At 40.3% G+C, this 24,203-nt stretch overlaps 1 protein-coding gene across 1 annotated transcript in view; it reads right to left on the bottom strand.

The window, feature by feature from the left end:
- The window catches only part of Ino80 (INO80 complex ATPase subunit), a 117,473-nt gene that overhangs the window by 30,339 nt on the left and 62,931 nt on the right, over nt 1-24,203 (bottom strand). The window contains exons 25-27 of the mRNA XM_085696449.2: nt 23,943-24,083; nt 17,957-18,182; nt 12,889-13,016 (exon numbers count right to left, since the gene is read on the bottom strand). Of these exons, the coding sequence (XP_085552575.2) occupies nt 12,889-13,016; nt 17,957-18,182; nt 23,943-24,083 (495 nt within the window). The remainder of the gene's footprint in view (nt 1-12,888; nt 13,017-17,956; nt 18,183-23,942; nt 24,084-24,203) is intronic.

Raw genomic sequence — 24,203 nt, 5'->3', positions numbered from 1 at the left:
TAATGTACTCAACTCATTATATACAGAATGGGCGGGAATGACTGTAGAAGGGCAGCAAGTGAGTTTATTGCTACTTTATGAAATTCAAAATCAACCTGCAGCCTCAATTTAGAAACTAATCCACTACAGACTTCTGTAGGCTTTATAAAAACAACCTCTCCCAAACAAAAACAGCTTTTCAGTCATTAAGCATGTATTTTTTTCTTTTCTTTTTTTTCACTCTGATTTGTAGTTACTTATCCTGAGATGATTTTTCAAAAGACACTGAAGTGTCCAAAGTTATTCAGAGTAGAGGTCCTGAAGTTCAGGACAGTATCTCTTAAGGTAATTTTTGGTGTCAGCAACTGGTCCCTGTCAAATCATTCTCAGAAGGGAAAACAGCTGAGTATGGCAGTAGAGCAAGGGAAATCTCCTTGAATTCAGATCGGTTTGGTCGACACGGTGAATATGATAGTAAGACTTTTCTCAATAGCACACACACCAACACACTCCCATTACAGTTGAATAAAATTTTGCTTTGTTCTTTGAGAACTCATAAGAAAGCTCCAGCTAACCTAAAACTAACACTGTATAACTTAATAAATATATTTGAATATTTTAAAACAAATTCCAGTAAACATTTCATTCTATACCATTAGCTCATTATTTCAGAGCATAACAGTTTTCTTTATTTTTTTAATTGATTTTTTTATTGAACTCTACATTTTTTTCTCTGTACCCTCCTGCCTCTCCCCTCCTCTTCAACCCTCTCCCCATGCTGGCAATTTACTCAGGAGATCTTGTCTTTTTCTACGTCCCGCATATATTTTTTCATAGCTGTGAACAGAACCAGTTTCTTTTCCATAATTAATATTTATAGAAGTGTCCCTTGGCCCCACCCTTGGACAATCCCCGAGGATTAAAGTTCTTGAATTTATAGTCTCTGTATCAGAGCAAAAAAGATGACAGTAATTTTCCTAAGCTGAGTATGTTCTTCACACCACCTGTGAGAGGAATCACAGTTTTAAGAATAGAGAGATTTTAAGAGACCCAACTGGAAGAATGTTTCCCTTGTCCCAAAGTTGTGGTTCCTTAGAGAAGATCAAATCCATGCTTATTTTCCCTTTTGTTAACCAAGACCACACTACGAAAAGGTCACTGTAGAAAAGTTCATGTTCAAATCTCAACAGAGCAGCCTATTTATAAACAGACATGGGGCCAGGTAAGGTGGTACAGGCTTGTATTCCCAGTCCTTGGGGGGCAGAGACAAAGGATCAGAAGTTTTAAGAACCACCTCAGTGCTGGGCGTGGTGGCGCACGTCTTTAATTCCAACATTTAGGAGGCAGAGGCCGGGGAGCTCTGTGAGTTCAAGGTTAACCCGGTCTACAAGAGTGAGTTCCAGGACGGACTCCAAAAACTAGAGAAACCCTGTCTTGGAAAAACAAAAACCAACCAAACAAAAAAGAACCACCTCAGCTACATAGCAAATTCAAGACCAGCCTGGGCAACATGAGACCTGAGGCAGGCAGGAAGGCACAGACATGCACACTCAGCAAAAAGTAACAGTAGTCCTTCAATTTGTGGTTTCACTTTCCTTGCTTCAATCTACCTACAGTAAAGCTGTGGTTTGAAAATTTGAAATAGAAAACAAGAAACAACTCATTAATAAAGTGACCCCCTCCCCCGCAGGGTTTCTCTGTGTAACAGTCCTGGCTGTCCTGGAACTCTGTATTCCAGCCTAGTACACAATGTACCTACCTGGCTTTGCCACCCAAATGCTGAGATTAAAAACATGCACCTGCCAGGATTTTTTTTTTTTGAGATCAGATATTACTATATATATAGCCCTGTAACTTTTTATAGAGCAGACTGCACCTTAGTGTAAAGAGATCCGCCTGCCTCTGCCTCCGAGTACTAGGACTAAAGGCTTGCTGCATATCAGGCCGATTACTAATTTTTAATTAACTCTGATATACTATATTACATTTTACTTTATTATTATCTACTGATAAATTCTTACTTGATAAACCATCTAAGGTACGTAGAGGAAAAAAAAACAGTGTGTATTTCTCGGGTTCTGGGGAGTCTTAGAATAAATAATTAATAATCACAGCTAAGGTACAACTATACATAGGTTCTAACATAATTTTTCCCTACTAAAAAAGACTAGTCAGTCAGACGTTGTGGAACAGCTCTGTAAGCCCAGCTACTTGGAAGACTAGAGCAGGTCTAGTATAAGACCTCAGATGCTCAATGAGACTAAATAAAAAACTGAAAGAGAACTAGGGCTACAGTTCAGTGACTATTTCAATCCCTAGTACAAAACAACAACAACAACAACAACAACAAAAACCACCGACCAAACCAAAAGGCCAGTAAATCCTGCATACTACAAATATTTATACTGGTTTCCTATGGCAGTAATGACTTTTCTCATGGTGTAACTTTCTCGAAAATAGATCATATACTTGGACACAAAGTAAGTCTCACAAAATAAAGGAAAGCTGAAATATTTTTTGTATAGTATGAGATTACAATGGAGTAAGACTACAAGTCGATAGCAAATTAAATCCTAGTGAATATACAAACTCAAGGAGATTAAACAAACCAATAAAGACTGAGAAAGTTCTTTGAAGAAACCAAGATAAAAATAATGGAGCTGGGGAGATGGCTCAAAGGTTAAAAGTACTTACTGCTCTTGCAGAGGACCTGAGTTTGGTTCCCAGCTCCTATATGGAGAGGTGCACAATGAGTGCCTATAATTCCTGTCCTAAGGGATCTGACACTTTCCTCTGGCAACTGGGTAGTTTCACTCAGTGCACATATCCCTTAGTGCAATATACACATAAAAATGAAAATATTTAAAATCCAATTTGAAAATGAGAAGCCAGTTATTTCCTTTTACAAAGGAAATAAAAAGTTTTTGGAATCAGATGGAAATGAAGGCCATATGAAAACACAGATTTAATAAAAGTAGTCCTAGGGGAAAAGTTTATAGATTTAAGTGCTTACATTAAGAAATCAGAGTTCTCAGAGAGATAACTTAATGATGTACCTTACGGCCCTGTAAAAAGAAGAGCAAATCCCAAATCAGTAGATAGAAAGAAATCATTAAGACTAGAAAAGAAATTAATAAAATGGGAAAAAAATTACAAAGAATCAATGCAACAAACAGTTGGTTCTTTGAAAAGATGTAACTGACAAACCCTCAGCTAAACTAACCAAAAGAAAGAAGCTCAGGGGTTAGGGCCCATGCCTTTAATCCCAGAACTTGGGAGGGAGAAGCAGGCAGATCTCTGGGCGTTCGAGGCCAGTCTGGTCTACAGAGTTAGTTCCAGGACAGTCAGGGCTGAACCCCTGTCTCTAAAACCCTAAAACAACAACAACAATACCACCACAAAACAAAACCTTCTATAATAAGCAACGAGATTGAAGCAGTAATCAAGTATTTTTGGTACAATAGATTTACTGGTGAATTTTACCACAGCTCCAAAGAACTAAAACCAGTGCATCTCAAACTATTTCATAAAACAGGAAAGGGACATTAAAAAACTTTTTTAATGAAGATAATATTACCCTGATACAAGAAAAATAATAAAAAATTACAGACCAATTTCCTTGAACCTAGAATAAAAAATTCAACACAATACTAGCAAACTGAATTTAAAAACACATAAAAAAATATCTTTCACCATGACCAAGTTGGGTTTCTTCCAGAGATACTGACATGGCTTGATACTTGAAAACCAATAAATGTGACAGATAAATGGACTCAAGGGACAGGAATTACACTGTTACCTTGAAAGGTATAGAAAAGGTTCTAGGGGGCTGGAGAGATGGCTCAGCAGCTAAGAACACTTGTTGCTCTTGGAGAGGCCCAGGTTTGATTCCCAGCACCCACATGGTGGCTCACAACCATCTTTAACTCCAGATTCAGGGGAATCCAAAGCCCTCCTCTGACTTCCCTGACACCAGGCATGCACATGGAACACATACATATATGTAGACAATACATTCTTTTTTTTTTTTTTTAAAGACACAGAGTTTCTCTGTAGCTTTTGGAGCCTGTCCTGGAACTATCTCTTGTAGACTTGGAACTATCTCTTGTTGAACTCACAGAGATCCACCTGCCTCTGCCTCCAGACTGCTGGGATTAAAGGCATGCGCCACCACTGCCCGGCTGACAAAACATTCTTATACATAAAATAAAATATAAATAAATGTAAGGCTTTTGACAAAATCCAACATCACTTCATGTTAAAAGTCCTGAAGAAACTTGAAACAGAAGAAACAACTCAACATAATAAATGCCATATACAACAAAACGACAGCTAACCTTAAATGGGGGGAAAACCTCAAAGAATTGCATTAAAATCAGGAACAAGATAAGAGAGCCCACTTTCTTCACATGTATTCCATACACTGCTGGAAGTGTCTGTTTGAGCAGTAAGAGAAGCAAAGCATACAAATAGAAAAAGAAGGTGGCAAAGTACCCCTGTTTGCAGATGATAAGATTCTATATTATATCATAAAGACTGCATCAAAAAACTCTCAATGGATAAGCGTTTTCAGCAAAGTGGCAGGATACCAAGTTAACACATAAATATCATTAGCCTTCCTATGTACGAATGACAACCTAAAAAGGAAACCAGTGAGAGGCTAGAGGGATTGTGCAGCAGTTAAGAGCACTTAGCAGCTCCCCCAAAGGTCCTAGGTTTGATTTCCAGCACCCATAAGGCAGTTTACAGCTACCTGCTGTAAGTCCAGTTCCAAGGAGACCTGATGCGCTCTTCTGGCCCGCTCAGGTACTATACCCACATATTGTACACACATAAATGCAGGCAAAACACGCAATACATATAAAATAAAAAGGGGAAAATAGAAAAACAATTCTTTTCACAATAACCTAAAACAAGCAAACAAACAAAAAACAGTCCCAAAATAAACTTAATCAATATGGATTACATTTACAAAGAAAAAAAATAATTTATTTTATTTGTGTAGTGTCTGCACACACACACACACACACACACACACACACACACACACACACACCTCTGAGGGAGTGCCCTCAGAGTCAAAAGGGCATCAGATCCCCTACAGCTGAAGACAGGTGGCTTTGAGCTGCCTGATGTGGGTGTTGGGAACTGAACTTGGGTTCCCCAAAGGAGTAATGAAAATTTTAAACACTCTTAGGAAGGCATTAGAAGAAGGAAAGACCTTCCATGCTCATGGATGGAAAGAAACCAATAAATACTGTGAACAATGCTGTCTTACCAAAAGCAGTCTATAGATTTAATACATTTCCATCAAAATTCCAGTGGTATTCTTCACAAGAAAAAGAAAATACTAAATTTCATATGGAAGCTCAAGAGATTCTAGATAACCAAAGCATCTTGAGCAAAAATAAATACTGTTGGAGCTATTATCATACCTAATATCAAGTCACAGCACAGAGCCATGGCATTGAAAGCAGCACAGTACTGGTGTAAAAGCTGACTCACAGATCAAGGGAATAGAAGAGAAGATTGAGTGCCAAAGCTATAAAAGTACAGATGCCTGATTTTTGACAAAAATACAAAAAATAAACATTGGAGAAAAGTGTTGAGAAAACTGGCTATCTACACGTAGACGAATGAATGAAAGCAGGTTCTTATCTTTTCATTCTGCACAAAACTCAACTCCAAATAGATTAAGGGCCTCAATACTACAGCTGAGAGTCTGAAATTGCATAAGAAAACATAGGGGACACACTTTGAGATAAAGGCATAGGCAAGTACTTTCTAAATAGGACACTAACCACTCAGACTATAAATAAGGCTGATAATTAGAATCACATGAAATTAAGAAGCTGCTGTATAGCAAAAAAAAAAAAAAAAGTTACCTGGGTTATGAGACAGCCTACAGAATAGGTGAAAAAAATTCTGTCAGTGTGTACCTGACAGAGGATTAGTGTGCAGAATATATAAAGAACTCAAACTAATAAAAGAAACAATTCTATTAAAAAAGAGGGGCGGCATGGAACTGGAGTTCTCAAAGTAAGAATTGTAGTTAGTGGTGGCAGTGCAAGTCTTTAATCCCAGTACTCGGGAGGCAGACATAGGCAGATCTCTGCTGAGTTCGAGGCCAGCCTGGTCTACAGAATAAGTTCCAGACAGCCAGGGCTATACAGAAACCCTGTCTTGAAAAATCAAAAAAAAAAAAAAAAAAACTATAAATGGCCAGCAAACAATTTAAAAATTGTTCAACATCATTAGCCACTAGGGAAATGTAAAGTAAAATTACTCTGAAACTCCATCTCACCCCAGTAATAATGGTTATTATCAAGAATATAAATGACACCTACTTGATGGCATACATCTTTAATTCCAGCACTCAGGTAAACAGAGGCTGGTAGATTTCTGTGAGTTTGAGGCCAGCCAGTATTATACAGAGAGTTAGACACAATCAAAGATACACAGAGAGATTCTGTCTCAAGAAACAAAACAGTAACACAAATGACGCCAAATGCTGGAATGTATCGAGAGAAAGGGGAACACTTATTTACTGCATTGGTACCAGTGCAAAGTGGTACATCAATTACGCAAATTCCTTCCACACCCATGTTCAATATTGCTCTATTGACAATAGCTAGTAAATGGAATTAGGTGAGATGTACACCAACATAGACGGGGAATAAAAATGTGGCACACAAACACAATGGAATTTTATTCTGAGGTAAAGAAAAATGAGTATTTTTGGGGTTTTTTTATGCAACAGTTCTGGCTGCCCTGGAACTTTTGTAGACCAGGTTGGCCTCAAATTCAGAGATCTGTTTGCCTTTGCCTCCCGAGTGCTGGGATTAAAGGCGTGCACCACCCAGTTAGAATTTTTTTTTTTTAAGATTTGCAGGAAAATGGATGAAACTAGAAACAGTGTCAAGTGATTTATGTTTAATTTCAAATGCTTATAGAGGTCAGTAAGCTAGAAAGGCCCATGAGAATGGTGGGGGGATAGGAGGACATATATTCTTTTTTTAAAAATTTTTTTAATGTGCATTGGTGTTCGGTCTGCATGTCTATTTGTGTGAGGGTGTCAGTTTTCCTGCAAATGGAGTCAGACAGTCGTGAGCTGCCATGTGGGTGCTGGAAACTGATCCCTGATCCTCTGGGAGAGCAGCCAGTACTCATAACCGCGGAGTCATCTCTCTAGCAATAGGACACATATTCTATGAAAGTACAAGGAGAGGGTCAAATATTTAAGTGGGAAGAGAATAAGAGGGAACAATGAAGTAGATTAATCCAAAGATGAAAAGCCCTTATGAAAATCTATTATTTTATAAGCTAATTATTAAATCTCAGTGCCATGTGAGGGCTACTGCCCTACAGATTTTACTGTTCAGGGAAGTTCCAGAAGTCATCCAAACAAGGCAAGCTATTTGCCATTGCGCACAATAAATACATAGTAAGACTCTGCTACTGAAGACACAGCTCACTTTGGTTGCAGGACATAGAGAAATTAAGCTGGGACTGATCTGAAAACCTCTTCTTTGTTGGTTAGCTTTTCATAGTGCCAGAAAATGCTATACAGACCACTGGCAGAGAAAAACCATCAATTATACTATACTATCCAGACGTGAACCCTGAATGCTACAATATTGGCCTGCTAGGAAAGATGCCTACTGGTACAAAAACAGTATGATGACAACTAAGGTTGATTGGTAACCAAGACTGATCCACAGGAGGTAATCCATGTCTGGTATTACAAACCTCGTTAAAAGTCCATTGTTCTGGAGATTTTTGCCCTATCAAGGAACCTACAACTGTTATTTTGCTAAAGGACATGTTCTCAAATTGTCTTCTAAACACTTATATTTATAACTATAGATTAATACCAGACAAACTTCTTTTTGTAAGAGTTAATGCAGCAATTCACAACAGATAAAGGGATGAGAATTAGTGACTACAATATGCTTGGTTCTAAATGGGGCATTTGTATCAACTCACCTCCACGCTGCCAAGGTTCAGACAACATCATAGAAAAGGAAGCAGGAAGAAGTAAGAGCTAGGAGATGGGAAGGAGGGCTGAAATGCTGCCTTCTGGGCACGACATGGCCAGTGCACTCAGAACGCACTGCAGCTGTGGCTACCTGCACGAGACCAAGCCAACGGTCCAATAGGCAGCACTAACTCCCAAGGTTATCACAGAAAGGGTGCATGTGGGAGCAGGTCATGCTGGGGAGGGGAAGGAGTTGATGGTGGATCAGAAGAAGATACATCATATACACGATCAGGATTGTCAAGTATATTAAAGAAATTTGACTGCTCCCTAACAAATATACACATATGTGTGTATATAGATGTTATATGTATTTGTTATAGAGAACACACATGTACATATACATATATACACACAGAACCAAAGGAGACAAAAGTAGAAGAAATATAAAAACACACCTTAAATATGATTTCTATTTGTTAACTATACTTTAAGTAAAGTTTCAAAGATGAAACTAATGTATGCCCCAAATCCACAGGTGAAAACAGATATACAGATACATAGTAGCAAATACCAAGGTACCAGGCAACCCTTGCAGAAGCAGCAGTGTGCTGCTGATGGCTGGGATCTCCTGAGCAACCACTAAGCACAGTTGGTGTTTTATGTATTTTGCCTGGTTCCGCTCATCTAATCCTCAGGATGGCCTTTAGGATAGGTGCTATTACAGTTATTCCCACTTTACAGTGGGTGTTCAATAAAGTTTACAAAGAGACCTATGGCTAGAATTCAGACTCACACAGATTGGTTCAATACTCCCTCTTCTATTGCTTGCCAGGTGAAAGGGATACTCACTGCTAGGAGGGTAAGGGAAATGGGACAGGGCCCCATCCATCCTAAGGTTTATTTCAAAATTGCCTTTGATGTTCATTTTAACCCAATTTCACTTTGCTAAAGCAAAGCTAGAGAAAGGTTAAGTGTTGAATCAAAAACTCCCAGACATGGTATAATTTTTTTGGGGGGGGGAGATTACTTCATATTTGGGGTATATCACCAAGAAAAAGTCAGACTCCTCTCTACATCTGCTACAGTTTCTCTGTAGTCTAAGCATACTGCACCACGAGAATGAAAGATGATGGCTCTATTTCCTATTTCCCTTACAAAATACAGATCACTTCAGAGCAGATTCTTTCATAAGATCCTCATGGGGTTCAACATAAGCCTTTCTTTTCTCCTATACTGTATTTTCCAGTCACAGTGGACTACCCCCCCCCCCCCAGCCTACACTTTCATATCATTGTCTTTTAAAGTCAGGTTTCTTTAGTTTTGAATTTCCTTTTTTCCTGATGTTTAAAATCCGATTTAAGTTCAGTTCAGATATTACTCTCTATGTAACCTTCTGCAAAAGTGACTGAGTTACAAATAAGCACATTTCCTCTAGCTATCCTTAGTTTTGCTAATGATTCACTTTGGCATTAGGATCAGGATTTATTTGGAAGTTATTTGTGTATACAAAGTCTATTCCAATAGGTACATTGCTGTTAAGCATAATGCCTTGCTCACAAATGCCATGAAAATAAATGTAATTATTTATAGATTTTATTTATTTATTTTATATGTGTGCTTCACATGAACATGTGTGTAGATACACTCATTTGTGTGCAGTGGGCGATGGAGTACATCAGGTGTCCTGCCCTATACTATTCAGTTTATTCCCTTGGTAGGGTCTCTTACTGAGCCTGGAGCTAGGCTGGCAGCTAGCGAGCCCCAGAGATCCTCCTGTCTCAGCTACCCCTCTCCCAACAGAGATCTGGTGGTAGTGATGGGGGAGGGGTGCACATGCAAGAGTATACCCATGTCTATCTGTCCACACGGATCGTCACTTTTTATATGGTTGCTAGGGATTTAAACTCAGGTCCTCATATACTTTTTACCCATACAAGTCAGAGTCATATCCCTAGGCCCCACACAGATTTTTTTTAAAGATTTATTTATTTATTATGTACACATTGTTCAGCCTCTACGTATGCCTGCAGGCCAGAAGAGGGTACCAAATTTCATTACAGATGGTTGTGAGCCACCATGTGGTTGCTGGGAATTGAACTCAGGACCTCTGGAAGAGCAGTCAGTGCTCTTAACCTCTGAGCCATCTCTCCAGCCTTCCCCACCCCCGTTACAGATTTTAAACAGTGAGGCTGCAAGCTAAAATATTTCCTCTACCACTCTTAAGACCTTATAAAAATTCAGCAGATGGTGAATCAAATTTGCTTTCATTCTGTGGGGACAGTTAAGAACATGCCTGCTTCCTAGTATATTCAAAGTCACAGCTCCCAAAGGTAATCTGGAGTTTTAAAGAAGTCAGTGCTCAGATGACAGTCTCTGTTTAAGAAGAATCCTTCTCTAGTGAGGCACTGTACTTGGATGGCTTGCCTGGGCAAGTTACAGAACCCAGTGGTCTCGGATGTCACAATTAGCTATGGCTTATCTGGATTTAATTCTATATTCTAATATTTTAAAATATTAGCTTTGTCTTATTAATTATGCCATATAATCAGGAGTTGACCAACTTGCTACAAGTACTTTTTTTTTACACTGCATTGGAAATTGAGTGGTGTATTTCTTTTAAATTCAGACTCAGTTGCTTATGTAACAGGAATGAATCTCTAAAGAGGAAACCCAGACATAATGTAAGTTGTCTATAAAAATTAAAAGCTCTCTGTAACTATGAAAATATCAAAGAGGTGGGCATCTCCCCCCCACAAAAAAAGATGGCAGTAGAAGAGTTTTGTGTGGAGTGCAGAAAATGGTTCAGCTGTGAAACTCGGGTTGTGAATCTGCTTTTTCTTAATTTATAATTCTCCACCTGCATTTTAAAGTTCTCAGCTGCTTTGTAGGTGAGTATAACCCACTAAGTCTACTCCAAAACTAAGGGCCATAACAGATTAACCAAGCATATTCATCTTGGTCTGTCACAGCTAACTTGGAGGTTACTCTCTCATGATCCTTGGAACTTCTCTGAATATGAATCAATTTTTAAGATGCTATATAATTCTGATATAGCAATAGAAAAAGAAAAATTTTTGTCACCTTTACTAAGCCCATTGTGTATTGTTCTTTCAGTAATTAAAAAAAAATTTATGTGTCTGGGGGTTTTGCCTGTATATATGTGTGTGAATTTTATTTGTGGGGTGCTGGTGCAGGCCAGAGAGGGTATTGGATCCTTTGGGCCTGGAGTCAGAGACAGTTGTGAGCTGCCATGTAGGTGCTTGGAATTGAACCTGCGTCCTCTAGAAGAGCTGCCAGTGCTCTTCAGCTGAGTCATCTCTCAGGCCTTTCTCTGTACTTTCCCCAACTCCTCAGGACGAGGCAAGTACACAAGAACCAAGAGGAGCCTCACTGTAGGACTGGTTTGTTTTGGCTACTGGCATCACTTGGTCTGAGCAGAGTTCTTTTAGTTGAACTGCTGCTGTTAGAGCCTTACAGTATTTAAGATTTAACGGCCAATCATGGCTAAGGCTATCACTGACCTAACATACATAAAGCCCCAGTCCTACTTTCTGAGCTGCATGTGGGGAAATGGGAAACTGGGGCAAAGGCCAACTAATCAAAAGAAAGCATTTACAACAGTGGCTTAATCACCTCTTCTATGCTCAAACTTGTTAGGACTTTCCCATCACTTATATATAGGTGATGTCATGGAACAAATCAGAAAGTTCATCATGTTAAAAGTACCAAAATCTAAGTACTGCATGAAATCTAAGATCTAGACAAAACTGACCCCAGATGTTGCTTATCACATTTCTTGCTAAAAAGAAATTGCCAAATTATTAAAAGGAGTCTGCCCACAAAATGGATAAGTACACCCTGCAAAATCTATCAAGCCAACTTTGGCGTCCAAAGAACCCAAAACGTCCAGCTCCTTTTTAAAATAATGTTTTATTATTTGTTTGTGTATTAATATATATACACGCATAGATGCACACATACAGGTCAGAGGACAATCTGTAGAAACTGCATCTCTCAACCACATGGGTTGTGGGAATTGAACTTGTCATCAGGCTTGGTGGTAAGTGTCCATATGAACTGAGTCATCTCACTGCCCAGCCTTCCCTTTTGCTATCTTCATTCCTTCTGTGCCACCATGTTCCTGATCTCCTTATTCTAGAACAGGAACAACTTCTATTCAACACTACTCCTTGAAGTAGCAGGCTAGAATATACAGCTTTTCATATATTAAACCCAAGAAAAAAATGTGAGCCATTTACACAGTTCTGATCACCAGATACCTTAGCCTTTCCTAACTTTCCTGTAAGACTTAACTCTGGTAGTTTGTGACTATTTGCTCTTGTTCTTTTCCTTCTATGTTTATGGCCTCCTTGTCCATAAATAAGTCATCATTCAGAAAAAGTAAAATAGAACTTAACTCTGTAAGTAATGAGACACAGTTGTCTTTCATAGCTAACCCAGTGGTAAACCATGGCTGTAGTAGTAATATTATCTCAGGAAATTTTAAATATCCTAATTCTCAGACCCCATTCCAATGTCTGCAACAAATAGTCAAGATGCATTAAATTTAATCTGCTTGAATAGCTGTTCCCTGGGTTTTTAACATAAAAAAAAAAAACAAAAACAAAAAACTGAATCCCCAATCTTGACTTCTATACAGAAATCAGACTTCCCAGACTGGATTTGCTTTAAAATTGTAGGATTTCTTCTCTTGTAAAAGGAGAGTACTGTATTTCATTGGCTAAGGGAAGAGAACAGAAGTCCTCCAATTACTGGGGGAATGGGCACTCTGCTCTTTCTACAGAATGTAAAACCACAAAGAAGGGTTTGGGTGTTCCCAGTAATTATGGCTGATACTATAGGGACATAAGATTCCTATCCAAATTAAATGTCAAGGACTCCTAGATCCCCAAGATTCCTTCTCCTACCTCCAGCAGGTCTATCATCCTGGTCATCTGAGAGTAGATAAGGACTCTATGTCCTTGAGACTTGAGTCGAGTCAACAGGATATCAAGGGCATACAGCTTTCCACTGTCTGTGATGAGACTCTCCTTGCCTGGGAAGAAAAAAAGGGGTGGGGGAGGAAACTATTTAATTGAAGCAACAAATCACCCACTGCAAAGCTCTATACGGTCAAAGTTTCTGCAATCAGGATGCTTGTCTTCATGAGAACAGGAAAGTGCTCGAGAGGTAGAATGGAAAACCCTGTTAAATCCTGACCAGGAAAGAGCTGAAGACAGCCTCTTAGGTGACAGTGTCGATTAGGTGTTTAGTCCACATTCCAAGTACACAAGGCTGTCTACCAGTGACAAGTATGTTGTGTGCTGTAAGTAACCTCAAAACTCTACTCCTTTGTTTACTCTAGAAATTTGTTGCTTCTAATTCGGTGCTTATGCTGGTTTGAATGAAACTTAGATGAATGCTTGGTTCCGTGTTAGAAGAACTGTTTGGGAGATTAGCAGGTGTGGCCTTGTTGGAGGAGGTGTCACTGGGGGTGGGTCCTGAGGTTTCCAAAGGCCACATCAAGCTGTCCATTCTCTCTGATTCCAACTTGCAGGTAAGATGCAGACTCTCAAGTGCTGCTCCAGCAGTATGTTTGTCTTCCTGTTGCCATGCTCCCTCCCAGGCGGGTCATGGACTCACCATCTAAAACTGTAAGCCCCCACTTAAATGCTTTCTCTCATAAGTTGCACTTATCACAAAATGGTAGCTAAGACAGAGATTTTGTCCTAAAAGCGTAAGAATAGACAGAGACAAGGGCAGATGTCTGGTGATAAAATAAACACCAAGAAATGCAAATAAGTGTCCACCCTTGACACTCTCCAATAACTGGCTATCAATTCCAGGGTCATATGCTCTTTCAATGAGCCCTACTCCCAGGTTTTCAGAGATAACAGACTTCAGGCTTCTGTGAAATGAAACTGCTTTCACTCACTAACTCTTTCCTCTTCCCAAACTAAGCACACTTAACTCACAGGTTTTCATGGCATTCATTGAGTACCATCCACTCACATCATATTCCAGGAAGGAGCGTTTCCTGTTTGCAGACCATTCATAAACATGCCCTGAACAATTGTTGATTAAGAGGGGAAGAAAGGAGGCTTGAGGGGTTGCATAAGAGTGTATATGGAAGTGGCTGGGGAAACACACATCAAAAAAGAAGAGAAACAATATAGAGAATTTTACACTGGCAACTACCTGCCAAAAGTAAAAGAAAAAAACTATTAAGTCAAACTGTCTATCCTTAGTTTCCGGTGTTGAACCATGCTCTTTCTTCAGAACTGCAAAGACCAAGTACTGACAGTAGTCCAAGAATTCTCAACTGTCATTCTTGCCACTATTTGCCAAGTACACAATTATTGTCTACACTGAACAAGAACGGATGTGCTGACAGCACCATAACAAATCACCAGCTGCTCTGTTTTTGCTACAAAGCTATGGGTCCTGGATGTTTACTCCTCTGCACTGCACCCTTTTCCCACCTTCGGAATGCTGCCAGGACACACTGCCCTCCCTCCCCTCCCCGCTGCTGTGCTCCACACCTTTGTTCAGCCTCTTTGTTTGCTCCTGTTTAGATTACTGAAATGCTCTTCTCTTTGCTGTCTCCTTTCTAGCACAATCAAATGACTGCAGCAGGACAGGAACGAGTGCTGAGCTTTCTCCCTGGCACCAGACAAGGAGGCCAGTGGGAATTCCAAGTCTGATCAGGCAGCAATGTTTTCTGAACAATCCAAGAAGTTCACTTCTCCTCACAATCCCTTCTTTACTGGATTGTCAGGAGCCTCCTTATTTTGATAGTTTTTTTTTTTTTTAAGCCTTACAATTTTCAGTAATTGAATGGGAATGGGCAAGCTAAGCTTTCCTATTTTCACAACCTGCTATGTCCTCTCTCCCTTCAGAACACATTACTAGCAGAGCACACACAAATCTGTATGGTGTCTAGACTCTGAGAAGCACCAACTGACTCTGTAATAAAAGATTTGTTTACTTCTGTGCATATGTGCTGGTTGGTTTTATATCAACTTAACACAAGCAAGAGTTACAGGAAAGCAGAGAACTTCAGTTGAGAAAATGCCTCCATAAGATCTGGCTGTAAGGCATTTTTATAATTAGTGGTGGCCAGCCTATTGTGGATGGTGAAATCCCTGGGCTGGTGGTACTGGGTTCTATAAAAAAAAGTAGGCTGAACAAGCCAGTAAACAGCACCCTTCCATGGCCTCTGCAGCATTAGCTCTAGTCTCTAGATTCCTTCCCTGCTTCAGTTCCTATTCTGACTTCTTCAAATGATGAACAGTATTGTGGAAGCATAAGCCAATAAACCCTGTCCTCCCAAGTAACTTTTGTCATGGTGTTTCATCACAATAGTAAGCCTAAGACAGTAAGATTATTTGCCCGCATGTATATATGTATACCATGCACGTGCCCTGGTACCCACAAAGGTCGGAAGAGAGCATCAGAAATTAAAAAAACTGGTGATTTGGACTTTGTAAGCCACTATGTGGGTGTTGGGAACTAAACCTGGGTCCTCTGTAGCAGTGAATTCTCTTAAGCTGGGAGCTATCTCTAGTCCCTTATTAATTGACTTCAAAAACCATGATTAAGTAGTCTTTCCACTTTCCAGAGTTTCTTTAGTTTGCTAACTAGAATGAACTGATGTTAGGATTAGAAAAATGCAGAGGTAAAGACACATACACACAAAGATGGACTCAAACACACAGAAGCAGCAAGTGCTGCCAGTTTGCCACTGTGTAGCTGAGGGAGGTGGAGGAAGGTGTACTAGAACTGGGTTGTCTTTGTTTTTGTAGTACTGGGGGTCAAATATAGGGCTCATACATGCAAGTAAGAGACTTATCAGTGAGCTACATCCTTAGCTGGTCGAACTATTTTGAAAGCAAAGTCCCCAAAGAAACAGACTTAAACCAAGAGGATAAAACACTTAAGTAAACAAAAATATTTCTGAGTTCTCAAGTGAGTGTGCTACACAGATCAAATCAATGTCTTGCGTTTGTCCTTAGTGCACTGGTAACTTTCTTTTTGAGACAGGGTTACTCTGTAACTTTAGAGCCTGTCCTGGAACTAGTGCTTATAAACCAGGCTGGCCTCGAACTCATAGAGATCCACCTGCCTCTGTGTCCCGAATGCTGAGATTAAAGGCGTGTGCCACCACTGTCTGGCATACACTGGTATCTTTGGGGACTGGCATACATCACTCAATTTTTAAGAGCAACTAAGGTATGCTGTACAAAAACACCATCTGTGGCTAAGTGGGGAACAGAGCCAGGAGAAGACTAATTCGGAAGAAATCAAGCAGATTCTGTCTAGTCAAACCCAGCCCCAACCCATTCTTCAAAATAGGACCTCAAATAATACTGGAACAACCAGACCTATCTATCCTCTCTCATAATCTTTCCAGCAATCCTATGGTATTTACATTTAAATACAAGTTCTTACTCTCCATAGCTTACTTAGGACAAGGACAGGACAGAAAGACTATAAATATCTCTCTTCTCCAAGGAAAGAAGACTCTGAAAGGCTGAAGCCTGCAGAAGCAATCAAGGTATGAAACTCAGAAATTTTGGTCAGTCTTTCAAAGAACGTAAAAGACTCCACCTTTCCCAGGGAAACAAACAAACAAACAAAAATGTAAAAGTATAGTATAAACAAAAAAAATGTAAAAGTATAGAAGAAAGAGATAAAACACAGAGAGGTTCAAATGATACCCTCCCCAGCCCTACCCCACCCCAGCTACTCCACAGAGCACAATGGGGTCAGTGAGGAGCTCGTCGGTTCTCACAGTAAACAGCCAGTGAGGCTGGTGCTTTTTATCGATGCGAAAAGAACTCAGACACTTCCTGCTATTTAAACAAGGTCCATTTTTCTTTCAAAGAACAGGAAAAGCCACAAGAGATTCCCACAGCGCCAGCAATAAGCCTTCTTCTCCTATACTGGGAACTAAAGCACCAGAACGAAGGAAAAAGAAATATGGTCTATCTTGCTTCCCCCCTACCTATATGTCTGTGGTGTCCATTCTGTTCTGTTTTACTCCTGGATTTCCCCTTAACTTTCCATATGCAATATGCAATACAGATTTCACACACAGTCAAAGCACTCTAAAGGGCTATCAACAGGATGACACAAAACTGTCAGACAAGAAACAAGCAGATTTCTACATAGGAATCCAGCCGTCACTTAGAGCAGATGCTCCCCTTGAGAGCACAGTCCTAGTATGCTTCCATTAAATTTCAACAAGAATACAATCAAGATATCAAAGAATCTGTACAATCAAGCTAACATGGTAGCTCTGAGCTACACTCTGCAGCAGGTGGAAAGTGCATCAGTCTGTGGACCCTCTGTGCAACTTCCTCAAGTGTAGCCTCACTAAAGCAAAGATGAAAATCTGGTTTCCTTTCAACCCTGAACCTTGACACCAGGGGGTCTGGGAATCTGCTAGTGTTTTGGCACAAAACATACTGTTTTTCCTCTTGTTATCATTTAGATCTCTAGGCCTTGTGCAGGACACTATTTGTGCTACTAAACTAGGCTCTCTGGGAGTGACGACATTCTCATTCATTTCACTGGCAACGGCACAAGACAACTGCACTCATTTGATCTGAGGCCTTCCCTAAACTCTGTATGTGTGTGTGCGTGCCATTGAGGAGGGAGGGCTCTGAGGCGGGTGGAGCCCAGGCCCTGGTGCTAAATAAGCACTCTACCCATGAGCACTCTAACCTCCACCCCTTAAAAAAAAGAATGGTATTACTTCATTATCAAAGGAGAGAGCTCAAGAACAAATCTAGAAACATTTCTCTTCTCAGCTTTCCACCCAAGACACAAGTTACTTGTATTTTTACCTATAAATAACAGGTGGAAGGAGAGAGAGAGAAAAAAACCTCACGTACTCTGAATACCACACATTGGAAATTATCACATGGGCCTTTTCCTCCATTCTTCTCTTGCCATAGCTGGGAATATGCCCCAAGGGAGCAGAAAACTTACCTGGAATTCTGATGAAAGACCAGCCGTTCTGGGGCCTGATGCTCCACAGCCCTCCAGCTGGCTCTGGGAAGAACTGTGACCTGCGATTTAGCCAATCTGCAGCAAGCTCAGGAGCCCCATTCAACAAACACTGCTTGGCAGCGGGACTCCCTCCTTCCTTCAGAACTCGTCTCTCATACTCTGCACTTCTGTCATTACAGTAAGAATCCAACGGCACTGCGGTGACCTGCAAGGCAAAATCCACAGATAATCAAATACTTCTACATTTTTATATACACATTAATTAAGTCTTGAGGGAACTTCAACCTTTCTTTTCTTTTCTTTGCTTCTGAGACAGGATCTCATGTAGCCTAGGACGGCCTCCAAATCGACAAGAAGCCAAGGATGACCTTGAACAAATGATCCTATTACCTTCACTACCTAGCATGGGATAGGCAAATTTCAGGCTTGTGAATACTAAGCAGGCACTCTACCAACTACTGAGCTTCATCCCTAGGCCCAGACTCTGAAATCAGAGCAATGAGGATAATCTCAGGCTACCAGCTTTAAATTTCCTCAACTAATAAAATAAGATGATGCCAAGGACTGACTCAGAGCATTTCTCTGGATAAAATGATAATCTCTCATATCACAAGCCTATAATCATGAGATACAAAAAGAAACTGGAGCATGCAGATAGACTAGGATGCTAATGTGACAGCATTCTAATCTCAATATACATTTACTACTCACACTCACTACTAGATGTTGTCCTTGACAAAGAACTATGGATCACATCATAATGGTGATGCCAGAAAGAAAGTCGGAGATGGGCAGACATCATCAAAGGACTACAGCATTGGTCAGACATACCTGATGCTATCTTTTTTTTTGAGATAGAGTCTCACTATGTATCTTAGCTGTCCTGGAACTCCCTCTGAAGACCAGGCTGACCTCAAACTCAGAGATCTGCCTGCCTCTGCCTCCTGAGTGCTGGGATTAAAGGCATATGCCACCACTACCTGGCTATACCTGAAGCTATCGGGTAACGTTTTCGTGGCAAAACTTTATCAATATTTCTCATGAATAGCTCCCTAATGGAAAAGAAGGTAAGCCTTCTTTCAAGCCATGCTGGAGAAGGACTATGGAACATAAAGGATAGAGAGAAGCAATCACCAGCAAGGAGCGGATGCATTTCCTGGCTAAGACAGAGACTGCAAAAAACTATTATGTCACCATACAGTACAGCCTAATGAAACTAAAATGAGGCCTTCCCAAGGGAGAAAGGGTACTTTGCCAACTTGGAAACACAGGTTCATCCTTTTGTGAAAAAGGCTGAGGTGACCACCAAGTCCAAGATGATGAAATGGTAAAAGTCCATCAGTATAAGCAGTAAATTAGACAGAGCTTAAAGTAGACAGAGATGGGGAGAAAGTTGGTATCAAGAGTAAAGAGTGTCTAAAGAGCCAGGCTGTGGGAGCGATCAGAACACAGAGCATTTACAGTACCTAGTTAGGCAGTTCTATTATTTCCTGTAAAACAAATACTTGGAAAATCTGTTTTGCTACTGACTGCTTATTTTCATGTGAATCATCCTTTGGAGCTGCGATCCTCAAGTCTGGATATGCTGAAGAACCTTGACGGGAGCAGATGACAGATGCATATCTAGAGGAGGGGGAACCTATTTTGATCTTGGTTAAACAAACACCCCAGCCTATGAAGCCAAGCCTAGACAATGCTGCTAGTTGAACATGGGGTTGCAGGTGCTCTTGCTAAGAGCCACTGAGTAACCAAGAGTAGGCCAGTCTCGTTTATCAATAGCCAGAAAATGAATAGCACTAGCTGAAGAGGGAGAGGAACTGAATTTGTTAGGGAGCAGTGCCATCTACAGTTCAGTTGCAAAACTACCTAAGGCCACAGCAAAGGGCCCAGAGCTCTCAAACTTGCTCATGGTAAAACCAGTTTTATGCAGACAAGTACTAGAAAGTCTTACTATTTTGCTTCCTCCAGAATATTTTCTGTTGTTTTCCTTCTCGCTCACTTTATTTTTCCATGAATACTTATAAAGATGGAAATACAAAGCAGGTTTACAAAAACTGTATCTCTCTCTAAAATAGCTTGTGACTTTCGGCCAGAGCAAGCATCTCTCATGTAGGATGTGAGTCACATTACCTCAAAATTTCTAACAGCTGTACTTCTATAAAAATGATTAAAGCAGCCGGGTGGTGGCACACGACGTTAATCCCAGCACTTGGGAGGCAGAGGCAGGCAGATTTCAGTGAGTTCAAGGCCAGTCTGGTCTACAGAGCAAGTTATAGAACAGTGGGGACTATTACACACTGAGAAACCCTCACTTGAAACAACACCCCCCACCCCCAAAAAAAGTGATTAAAGCAGTAGTTTCAACCTTATGGGAAGATTCTACATATGCTCAAATAGCATGCAGTCCTAAACGTGAAAAACAGTAAACACTCAATTTTCCATCCAGATCACATCACCCCTTGAATGGGGACTGAGCCTATAGAATTGCTCATGTAAGGGCTTTTTCACTGAGTTACATCCTGAGACTTTTTTTTTCTTTCTTTTTTATCCTGAGACTTTTTTTTTCTTTCTTTTTTCTGGTGAGGTGGATCTCTCATGTAGTCTAGCTATCCTGGAACTTATAATCCTCCTGCCTTAGTTTCCTGAGTTCTGGAATTACAGGCTTCAGATAGAGGAGACTGACTTTGTGTATTCTACACTTAGAGACAAATCCTCTAATTTCCCCTTATTTTCTAGTACAAAACAGAACTCAGATTGGAATCAAGACTTTGTTATAATCTCGAGACAGAAAGTCAGAAACCAGTTGCTGAGAATGAAGGACAATGAAAGACCAGTGACACAGGCAGAATGTTCTCCTGCTAAGGACTCGTATCTAGACGTTCCTTTAAAAACCAAAATGTTTTCAGTTATAAACTTTCAATGTTGCCAACATCCTTCTAAGTCCAGTGCTGAATATAAAGCACAATTCTTTCTTAAATACTTTTTTTCTCAACATGTATGCATATGCACAATATGTGTGCCTAATATCCATGGAGGTCTAGAGGGTGTCAGAGTCCTTGGAATTACAGTGATCAGTTATGAGTCACCACATGGTGCAGGGAATTGAACCCAAGACACGATTTTTTTTTTAAGTTTTTCAAGATATACATGAAATTAGAGAATACCATAGTCTGTGAGTAGTATACTTCTGAGGTCCAAAAGAGCAAAGGAGTTCACTTCTACTTAGAATAAATCCTGTTTATAAATTAGCTCCATCCTAGACAGCTTGGACTCATTCTACAAAACCTGACGGTGTAGAAATAGCAGCAATGAGCCATGACATACCATTCTTCCCTCCCCACAATGGAAATGCATCCTGCGTCTAGTCCAAGCATATTCAACCTGTGCTTGCAGGCCAGGAGCATTCACGGACAGCTACAAATAAAACCCAACTCTTTTGTACATGACAGTATCATATCACAATGTCAAAAGGCTGTTTCCTTTGCAAGTCCCACATGCTAATCCCATGCTTTGCTTCATTAACACCCTAAACTACTGTAGTTTGAGGAGCTGCTTTGTCAAGCACTTAGGGCGTCCTTCTTGACATGTGTGTTCCTGCTCTGGCTATGGGAGCGTGACTGCTCCAAACATTTCTGGGTTTTGGTATGATGAATGCCCAGGATCTTCTTTACTCTACTAACCTTGTAGAACTATTTCTCAGCTACTGACAAACAGTTCCTTCCTTAGTGGTGGTTACCCCAGCACAGCAGGGAAATGACTTCTAGAAGTAGTAGGCCAATCAAGGCTCCAAGGAAATCAATTTCTCTTTCCTCATCAAATGTTTAAGATCAGTAGAATGGAAGGCATCTTATGAAATATCACTTTATTAGTCCCAAGACTGATATGAAAGGCGAAGCCTAATTATACGTGTATAAATTATTCAGATACGGTTAGAAGCCTCATGTCCTCAGAATCATGGTATAATTACTATTTTCATGTTCAGTACATGCTGTATGAGAAAGTTCTGCAAATATGAGGAAAGAGACTACGTAGCAAAAGAGGGCGGTCAATTTTCTACTATTTCCTGATAGCCACCACAGATTCATAGCTATTACAATTTCCTTCAAGCTTAATTATTCTTTAGAGGAAGAGCGCCATTAGATAGACATGGCTAGCAGAACAGCCCAGTAAAAACGCTATTTTCTTTGTTTTTCTCTCTTCCTTTCCTTGTGAGACAAGGCTTGACTTGAACTTACAACTCTCTTGCCTTAACCAACCAAATGTGAGAATGATAGGGATAGAAGCCACTCAGCTTCAGGCCAAGATTATTTTTTATATTTTTGGTTTAAATTTCTAATTTTGGGAACACCAAATCATAAAGATTTAGGGAGTCTTGAGAGTTAACAAATATTTCTTAAGTGCATAAAGACAATTTTACATACATAATGATTTAGTGGCTTTTATTGGCTCTGACATACTACGAATAGTTTTGGCATTCCTCTCCCAGAAACCTAAGCTTCTTCTCTTAGGATCTTGGTACAGAGATCAGGTTAAAAGAGAATGAAATCAACCATGCAACAGTGAAGCCTGCAGGCTGTTTCCACAATACCCAGCTTTAGATACTTTTATACAAAATACATTTCCCTCAACAACTTTAGGTTCTAAGAATGCTCTGGAGTAACAAAATACATACAGATTCCAAATACTTCTTCCATAAATATACAGCAAACAGGGTTGAGAATGGCATGGGAATTAAGGTCACACAGCATAGGACCAGTAGACAGAAATCTAGGTGGGCAGCAGCCCATGGGACTCAGGACTTCATCTTTCTTTAGACCTTTGTCAGATTCTCTTTGGGTACATTTAATAAAGTATGCAAACTGATAAAAAAAATAATGGTAGACAAATGCTTCCAGCAAAGACATAAAAGTTTCTTTTTTGGAAGAACTGTGAAATAGAACATTTGGGATGAGTGGAGGAACAAGATAAAAGCATAAAAGGGAACGAGCTCTTTAGCTAACTCAGTTTTCCCAGGAGCACAAGAAAACAGCATGCTGGACAAACAGAAAGGTGTTCTCTTCTCCAAACACTTAAGTCAGGTCACATCGCTATTCTGCCTTTCTCCCTTATATTTCTTCATGGAATAGGGAGAAATCTTGTCCAGCCACGATCAATGGGGAAAAGAAAGGAAATGGAAGAGGGAGGCAGAGTACCCAACCTAGAGAACCAAGGGAAGCCTCTCAGAGCTGTTGGTCAGCAATCCTGAGAGTACTGTTTGAATAAACAGGGCATGGGAAGATAAAGAGATCCGCTCAGAACTGAAACAACAACAGAAATACCACACCCCTACCACGGCCCCTGGGAAAGAAAAGCTTAACTCCTGAATGGTGAGTGAAACACAGCAGCCACTGTGCAGATGGAGCACACCTGGGAGCCACGGTCCCAGCAAGGCCACTAAGGAAGTGAGAAAGCACGGGGCTGGGAAACTAGGATAAGGTCAGCTGAATTCTTCTACTGAGCCACCATCCTATGACAACCTTAAAACAAACTCAAAGCAGGTGACAAACAGCTTCCTTTTCTCCTGGCCCTGCTGTTGGATGGTAATCTTTCTGACAGATGGCTTGTCCTATTACAGTTTACAGCCTCTGACTTAATCAAAAGTAGCAACCACCACCCAACACACTAAATTCTAAACATTTCAAGGACAGAATCATGGAAGCTCTTCTGTTTTTAAATTCTTTCGAAATAGGTCTTCTATGCAATTCAGTTTTGCCTTGAACTCATAAGTGTGTCCTGTGTCCCCGTGGTCCCCCCCTCCCCCCGCAATGTCCTGGGATCACAAGTAGATAGCCATGCCAGCCAGCTCGTTTCTTTTAACAAACCAGAACTGGTAAGTTTTACAAGAACCAAACAACTACCCCAAGTACTCGCTCTTTTTTTTTAAACAGCGTTATCCATTTTATTTCTTCTCTCCTGTGAGACTTACTCGTGGACTGGCCACACATAAAAAAGATGGCAGCTCAGTGAGCAGGCAGCAACGAAGTGAGGAGGTAGCTGATCTCCGTTGATGGACGACCTGGTCGGAGTAGCCACTCACTGCTTTACAGTGGCTGCTGAAAACAAGAGACTTAAAACAAAACAGAACAAAAAAAGTGTTAATGAAGCAAAGCAGAAAACATGTCACATGTTGAATATTCAAATTAATAAACTTTTTTCCGGGCCAATACTATTAATTCTAAATAAGCAA

Source organism: Myodes glareolus, chromosome 10 (genome assembly GCF_982192425.1).
Source record: "Myodes glareolus chromosome 10, mMyoGla1.1, whole genome shotgun sequence".
Lineage (NCBI taxonomy): Eukaryota > Metazoa > Chordata > Mammalia > Rodentia > Cricetidae > Myodes > Myodes glareolus.
The sequence above is the reverse complement of the archived record's forward strand: the minus strand, read 5'-3'. Positions and strand labels throughout refer to the sequence as shown.